Source organism: Olea europaea, unplaced genomic scaffold, assembly GCF_002742605.1.
Source record: "Olea europaea var. sylvestris unplaced genomic scaffold, O_europaea_v1 scaffold227, whole genome shotgun sequence".
Lineage (NCBI taxonomy): Eukaryota > Viridiplantae > Streptophyta > Magnoliopsida > Lamiales > Oleaceae > Olea > Olea europaea.
In genome coordinates, this window is record NW_019240764.1 from 432,380 (window position 1) to 441,204 (window position 8,825).

Here is an 8,825-nt window from a genome sequence, read left to right on the forward strand (position 1 = left end):
TTGGTCTATTATTAACCTATTTATTTTGTGTATGTATGAAATAAAACCTTCAACGATTTTGAGCACTATAATGTTGGTATTCAAGCCTTCTCCTTTCAGAGTATATCTAAAAGAGAATCCGATACTTCTTGATCGTGAACATTTGAACTGGTTGTTTGTTAGCAACCATCATTGTACTTTCTTATAGTATTATAATATATAATCATGTGCTATCCGCTTACGAAATGTATCATCGCTTAGAAACAAAATTACTACAATAAAAAATAACTAGAAGTAGGGGGGGAAAAAAAAGCATAAATCTCTTAACCACAAGAAAAGTATAGGATCAATTTTAGCATAGCACATCTCACACACTATATGTAATATATCATATATAGTATATACATATATTGCACAAACGTAACTTTCTTGGCCACTTTACATAGCAGCTACTTGGCCCGTCACTTCCACTTTTCTCGGCCGCTGGGATCTCTGCTGGCGGCGGTGCCGCCTGTGGCTGCCACCAAATTTCATCTTTTCCCTAAGCCTTCCACTATTTAGAAACATCTCCCTTTCTGAAGGCACCATCACACATTCTGGCGGTGGAACTGGATAGCGTATATTGTCATAACAACTCGAGTAATACATGTACTTTTCGCGAAACCATTTCATTGATTTTCGACCCTCCAGCGTAATGGTAGAGTATTCTTTAGCAAGTAAACTTGCAATTCTATCAGTGCAGTTAGTTGATGAAATTTGCTCGTTGGGATCGACAATGCAACCTTCAAGTGCGAGGTTTGTGAATTCAGACACAAAAGGCTCATATTTGTAGTCTACTTTCTCTTTGCCACCATTTGTGGCCCAAGTTGAAGCATCCCATATGGTGGCGTATAGTGACATTGGCTTTGATGGATAATCCCCAGCCATAGCTGCGTTGCGAACTATTTCCCTTATCGGGATTTCGTCCACGTAAAATCTGAAATATATTATGTATTTGTTGTGAGGATCATAAAAGGAATATAATTGAGACGGAAACAATGAAACAAATAATAGAAGAGGTAGAAAAACCATATTTCTAGGGTTACGTACTAGGCATTTGTCATGTAAAAATGAGAATAAGCAATAAAAAATAATAACAAAAACACACAAGTTTACTTGGAAATCTAGATGGGGAGAGGAAGAGAAATCTACTATTTCAGAATGAGTACAAGAGATATATGTTTAGCAGCTACTCTGAATGATACAATGAAACTCTAACATACTTCATATATATTTGTGTGCGCAAGAAAAATAAAAAAGGTCCACACCCCCAAAAAGTTCTCATTATTTTGATTTCACCATATATGTCGCATTGCGAACTTTTCAAGTCGGACCAAACAAATCACCTTATTCTAGGCCACGTGAAGCACTATTTGATATAGTAGATTATTATAAAAATTGATGAAATATGTAGCTGATAAAAATTGTAAATCTTATAAAATGTATGATTGAAAATGAATTTGAGAAAAAAATAATAATTTTTTTTTTAGTGGGAGGCAAATAGGCACAAAAAAAATATAAAGAAAATGTTTTACTTCTTTGTTTTAAGAGTAAATCCCTTGTCAGTTAGATATGACATAAATAAACCATGTAAAAAGGGCTTATACAACTCTTAAAGGAGTCAACATTTAAAATGAAATTCTAAGACTTTGCAGAGCCCGACATGCTCAAATGAGTGATTCGACGTGTCTAATGCTCAATCGACCATTGGATTCAGTGTTGTTAAAGAGTTACTATCTTCCGGGGTGATGGGAATCCACTTATTTTTGTATTCTTGAATATGGCAAAGATTCAAGCGAGACAGAAAAATTTGTCCCTTAGAAGCTTTAAATAGTCGACTAGCTGACAAAATGAAGTGGCTTATTTATTCTGCACCTTTTAATGAATACATAAAAGAATAAAGAAGAAGAGGGTTCTTGAATGAATTGCATATTCCATTTTTCCCCCCTTTAATTTGGCTTGGTTATTGTTTTTCTCTCTCTTACACAGTCTTGTATTTCTTTCTTTCGTAATCTATGCAAACGAAATTGAAGGACATGCATCATTTAGAGAGAGAAGAGAGAGATGATGTTGGGTCTAACCCACTTTGGATGATGGAATGAATTGCTCGTGGTTTAAATTAATTTGATAAATGAGTTCAAACATTGAAGCAAAAAAGGTAAAACGTTTGAGGGTCAGACCAAACTTTGATTTTACAAACATTTCTTTCTTCTTTTTATTTTTATTTATTTATTTATTTATTATTATTATTATTATTTTTTATTATTATTATTTTTTTTTTGGTGAGGTTTGGCATTAATCCCTACCTTATCTATTGATAATATAAATTATTATCAGAGAAGGTCCAAGTTCATTCTCTCCACTCCTTCACGTTTTGGGATTTTCTTTCTTGTGCTAACTTTGTGATCTTTCTTCCGTTTAGGTAACAAATCGACCCTCTAGTTGTTTGATTTTACATATTTTTATTCTAAAATTCATTTGAATAATTGAAATTGAGATTTGAGAAATATTTTCAACTACAATCCCCAATTTCGTATCGCTTATTAGTTATTATCTAGTCTACAGGAAAAAATATAAACATCTAAATAAGTCGGCACTGCCATATTATAGAAATTATCAATATAGATGTCTTTTGGAGAATCATGCAATTATCCTTATCCGGTTAAATTATGGGGTTTGGATCTAATTGTTGCAACTATAAATAAGATATTAAGAAGACAACTATAAAATTGTGTGAATTTGGAAAGTATGATTTTGATCTCTGCTAGTATTAAAAAAAAAAAAAAAATGGTTGATGTCATCTTGTTTCTTCTTACTATTTATTCAACTAGATCACATATTGGAATTGTGATTTAATAGCTACGATATATTCATCTATTGAATTGATTTAAAAATTTGGAAATAGGTTATATTTGCAAGACTACCAAATGAAGAATTTTGAAGAATGGTAAGAAGCAGAATGCCAAAGGGAGGAGCTGAGAAAATAGAGAAGGGATGAAGTGATACAATGTGTGGTTGCATATAATAGAGAATTTGGGGGAATCATGGGATCATACTTCAATTTTTAGACAAGTTATCTCGAGTGTCATACATTTTAATATTAAAACGTATATAATTTTATATTAATTATTAGAATTACGAGTGAGAACATAGACATACCTCATCTAGATACCGTGCTTATTTTGTTAATATTGAATTTGATTTTGTAACATTCGTGGAGAAACATTTTAAATAAAAACCCTTATTTTCGAGTGCAGAGCAAAATGTAGTTGAAGCGAGCATTCAAAATAACAAATTATGATACGTTGTTCTAAAAAAATTGTATTTTAATTTTGACCCCACAATGTCAAATGTCCGACTCCGTCCCTGATTAAAATGCTAGAATTAGCTATGCAACAAAAGGGCAACCAAACTTTTGCAGAGACTCGAAAACTAGCCCTTCATAAATTTGAAAACTTTATAGTTAGTTCAGCGAAAGCTTATCGTTTTCATCACCCACAAGGCAGACACCCTTTAGCTATCAAGGAATCGCGTATTAATGTAACATTTTTCATTGCTTGCCCTTATGTGGAATTTCCTTTTGGTTTTAGTGACGAGAAAATTCATCGTTGAAGTCCACCCTTTTTTTAATGAACTATTACGTTAACCCAAATTTAAAAGTAACTGCCTATATGAAGTTTCATGATCAATAAGGATCAAGTTAGTGCCTATTTGACATGACTTTCGAAAAATCAAAATGAGGCTTTGAGATCCAAAAGTTGCTTTTAAATTCATTTGACTAATTTTATGAAAGTGTCGCTGATAGTTGAAGAGTTTCAGAGGAAGTTGGTCCAATGTAACTTTCTTTAAAAGAACTTTCGAAATAGAAAGCTTTTTGAAAATTAGTTTCCAAACAAAAATTAAAATAGGTTCTTCCAAAAGCTCTTTTATAGAAAGAAAAAGCAAAAATAAATATCATGTCAAACGGACCATGATCATTGAGTAGACTTATATATCACATGTAATGTGGAGCTAAGTATAGTAAGCTTAGGTTAAGGTATAATATACCAAGATTTCAGGGATAAAAAAGGTGGAAATTAAATCACAAGGCAAATTAAGCATATGTGATTTTAAGATGAGCAACTTACATGGTGTTCTTAGGGGTCCAAAGAATGCTGTAGCGATGAGAATCCTTGCTTGGATCAAACCATAATCGATACCTCTCCTCTCTTCCACGAGATGTGCTTCCATTGCCATACATGTTTGTTTGGAACCTCCAAGGTTTCCCCTTTACGTTCCCCATAAACTCGATGTCTAATTCATCGTGGTTCCTTTCAAATGTGTCTACATTTGAAGTCTAAGCCAAAACTTTGAATCAATCATTAACCATCTAGACAAACATTTTATCTTTTTCTTTGCTTTTTAACCAGGTTTAATGTAGAGATAAAATGGGGAGAAACCTAATTTGCTTTATTTTCCACATGCAAACAAATTGATACATAATCATAAAGAATTTAAAAAGACAAGAAAACATATATTAAAATTTAAAATCCGTTATATATATGTATATATTGTACTTACATAAAATGCAACGACAATGCCAGCGGTACTTTCTGCTGGTAATTTGATGCTTGCACTGAAGAAACCATAGTTGTAATAATCGGATGATATAATCCCAGAACCTGAACAAGATATTATGGAATTTTTCATAAATTCAGTAGCCAAAATATATATACATACATATTTTTTTTTTTGTAAATCTTATATACACATTCTTATACACAATAAAAATAGAAAATAACAGAAAAACACGTTTATACAAATTCCACCCTAAATTTCCCATGCTTTTCCAACAGAATTTTTCAAACCCACAAATAGTTTTCCAACATCTACACACATGCATAAATACATATGACTTAATTGGGGTGTGTGGACGTGGCTCGTGTCTAACTGCTTAAGCTTCCCGATGAAACGGTTACCGGAAAAACGGTTGAGGAGGAGACGAACGGTCTTTTCGTCGGGTGATCGTTGAATGTTGAAATCACTGAAGAGAGGGGAATAGGCTTCATCGAATCTGAGGGTGGTTAGGTTAAAAGCTGTGGTTATGCATAACAAGAAAAGGAAGAGGAGGAAGAAGAAGAAGAGGGTTCTTGAATGAATTGCATATTCCATTTTTCCCCCCTTTAATTTGGCTTGGTTATTGTTTTTCTCTCTCTTACACAGTCTTGTATTTCTTTCTTTCGTAATCTATGCAAACGAAATTGAAGGACATGCATCATTTAGAGAGAGAAGAGAGAGATGATGTTGGGTCTAACCCACTTTGGATGATGGAATGAATTGCTCGTGGTTTAAATTAATTTGATAAATGAGTTCAAACATTGAAGCAAAAAAGTTAAAACGTTTGAGGATCAGACCAAACTTTGATTTTACAAACATTTCTTTCTTCTTTTTATTTTTATTTATTTATTTATTTATTATTATTATTATTATTTTTTATTATTATTATTTTTTTTTTGGTGAGGTTTGGCATTAATCCCTACCTTATCTATTGATAATATAAATTATTATCAGAGAAGGGAGACGTACCAATTTTACCTCCAAAATTGCAAGGAGATTAGGAGATGGAGAATTATTTATTCGAAGTTATAAACATCCCATTACAAAAAGGTTGAAACAAAAATTACATCTACGAGACAAAGACTGCACCATTTAATCAAGAAGCCACAACACAATTTTTTGTTGTATTTAATGATAAATATTAACACTAGATCACATATTGGAATTGTGATTTAATAGCTACGATATATTCATCTATTGAATTGATTTAAAAATTTGGAAATAGGTTATATTTGCAAGACTACCAAATGAAGAATTTTGAAGAATGGTAAGAAGCAGAATGCCAAAGGGAGGAGCTGAGAAAATAGAGAAGGGATGAAGTGATACAATGTGTGGTTGCATATAATAGAGAATTTGGGGGAATCATGGGATCATACTTCAATTTTTAGACAAGTTATCTCGAGTGTCATACATTTTAATATTAAAACGTATATAATTTTATATTAATTATTAGAATTACGAGTGAGAACATAGACATATTAGAGAGTGGGATATTAGTTTCAAGAAAGTAAAATGTGGGATATTATTGTGGTAAAAATGGATTATTATGGTAGAGATCATGGATTTTAATTGATAATTTTATGAAATTTAATATAAGACCTCGAGCACTCATAAATATCAGTCTTTTACCAATTTTCATATATTACGACTTCACACCCTCTGCACAAACTTAAGCCTTATTTGGCCCTTATTCTTTTAAATTCAATTTTTTTTTTAAATTCAATTTTAGCGAATCTACATTAGACCCATAATATTTATTAACTTTTCAACCACAGATCTCACGAATTTTATCAAAATTTACTCAAAATTTGAATTTTAACTAAACCAAACATACAAGGCACGCCCTAAGCCAAAGCCAATTAGGCAATGGCTTAGTGGCCTCACATTTTCTGGGGGCCTCCAAATGAAAATCATGGTAAAAGTCCAATTAAAGTAGTATAAATTCTTAAAGATGGATTAATGAAAATTTTATTTAACAATAAATTTTTTGGTTGATTCTAACTTAGTTCGATCTTATCCAAAATAAATTTTTCTCAAGTTTAATATACATGATTAATTACAAGCTATCAAATGAGTCCAATATTATTATGGTAATATGATTTAATTTGGGAAGCAATATTACACATCCAATAGTTTACTTTAATGAGTTATAACTTGAATTTGATTTATCCAAATAATATTTTCATGGGTCCATAATGTCCATAGTTTTGTTTATCGAAAATAACTTGAATTTCCTACTTTTTCTTTTGAATTGTATCAAGTCTTTGTTTAAAATGTAAATATATGATTTCTTTAAATACTTTTACACTTGTAATTTTTATTTATTTTTAATTTATTTTTACGTCTTTAGGTCTCATAATAATGAGTTGTCTAGGTCTCAAAATTTTCAGGATTGGTCTTGTAAACATAAATATATTGTCCACAACAAAAAAGTTGTAATTAAACTCTAAGTAGAACTTTAAATTAGAAAAACATTTAGCTCCTATTGAGTCCTATTCATTAAAAATTTACTATTCCCCAAACTCATTTTTAACTATACATTCTTTCAATAAAATAATTTTATACATAAATCCAAAAAAAAATTCCTACTTTTTAACCACACATTATTTAAAAAAATCACTGTTAGGGAAATTATTTTTGTAAAACATGGGGCTCAAACCACCTTTTAGTTGAGCTCGCATGTATATCAAAGTACAACGCAGAGTCAAGGTAATTATAGGTTTTCAAAATTGCCAGCCAATGTTTTCCCAATATTTGCAATGTTTAGATCATTTTCTCCATATTCGATTGGGATTATTGTTTAGTGGATGCAAAAAGTCAATACCTTGTACACATTTAGAAAAATGTGTATTATGAAGCTTTTCCTTTTGAGCTGCTTCTTACTCACGTCTCTTCCCATATTGGAAATTGCATGCATGTCCACAAAACAATATTCCCAATTCAATACGGTGAAAAATGACACTTTTCCCGAATTGGGAGAATTGTTGGCATTGTGAAATTATAGAAATCTCATAATTATAGCTTTCTTTCGGATTCTTTAAAATCATCAATGTTTTTCTTAGCTGTAATCCATTCAAAAACACTTATTTCAGTGAAGATTTTCTATTATTTTATTTGGAATTTGTAATTTATTTTTTGGTGAGGTTTTCGACAAGAGGGTTCTTGAATGAATTGCATATTCCATTTTTTTTCCCTTTAATTTGGCTTGGTTATTGTTTTTCTCTCTCTTACACAGTCTTGTATTTCTTTCTTTCGTAATCAATGCAAACGAAATTGAAGGACATGCATCATTTAGAGAGAGAAGAGAGAGATGATGTTGGGTCTAACCCACTTTGGATGATGGAATGAATTGCTCGTGGTTTAAATTAATTTGATAAATGAGTTCAAACATTGAAGCAAAAAAGTTAAAACGTTTGAGGATCAGACCAAACTTTGATTTTACAAACATTTCTTTCTTCTTTTTATTTTTATTTATTTATTTATTATTATTATTATTTTTTTTTTGGTGAGGTTTGGCATTAATCCCTACCTTATCTATTGATAATATAAATTATTATCAGAGAAGGGAGACGTACCAATTTTACCTCCAAAATTGCAAGGAGATTAGGAGATGGAGAATTATTTATTCGAAGTTATAAACATCCCATTACAAAAAGGTTGAAACAAAAATTACATCTACGAGACAAAGACTGCACCATTTAATCAAGAAGCCACAACACAATTTTTTGTTGTATTTAATGATAAATATTAACAGTAGATCATATATTGGAATTGTGATTTAATAGATACGAGTTATTCATCTATTGAATTGATATAAAAATTTGGAAATAGGTTATATTTGCAAGACTACCAAATGAAGAATTTTGAAGAATGGTAAGAAGCAGAATGCCAAAGAGAGGAGCTGAGAAAATAGAGAAGGGATGAAGTGATACAATGTGTGGTTAAATATAATAGAGAATTTGGGGGAATCATGGGATCATACTTCAATTTTTAGACAAGCTATCTCGAGTGTCATACATTTTAATATTAAAACGTATATAATTTTATATTAATTATTAGAATTACGAGTGAGAACATAGACATATTAGAGAGTGGGATATTAGTTTCAAGAAAGTAAAATGTGGGATATTATTGTGGTAAAAATGGATTATTATGGTAGAGATCATGGATTTTAATTGATAATTACATGAGATTATGAAATTTAATATAAG

General features: G+C 31.0%; 1 protein-coding gene across 2 annotated transcripts; it reads right to left on the bottom strand.

Moving 5' to 3' along the window:
- Nucleotides 1-277: 277 nt before the first annotated feature.
- Nucleotides 278-7,844, bottom strand: LOC111381242 (probable xyloglucan endotransglucosylase/hydrolase protein 30). Of its 2 annotated transcripts, XM_023004997.1 has the most exons (5): nucleotides 7,771-7,844; nucleotides 4,977-5,138; nucleotides 4,579-4,679; nucleotides 4,146-4,354; nucleotides 278-955 (listed from the first exon to the last, which is right to left on the bottom strand). In XM_023004997.1, exons 1-5 carry the CDS (start codon nucleotides 7,796-7,798, stop codon nucleotides 418-420), a joined length of 1,038 nt encoding a protein of 345 aa, XP_022860765.1. In that variant the 5' UTR covers nucleotides 7,799-7,844; the 3' UTR covers nucleotides 278-417. The 2 variants fall into 2 exon arrangements, with proteins under 2 accessions (XP_022860765.1, XP_022860764.1); XM_023004996.1 differs by lacking the exon at nucleotides 7,771-7,844 and having other exon boundaries at nucleotides 4,977-5,331.
- Between the last annotated feature and the right edge of the window lie 981 nt (nucleotides 7,845-8,825).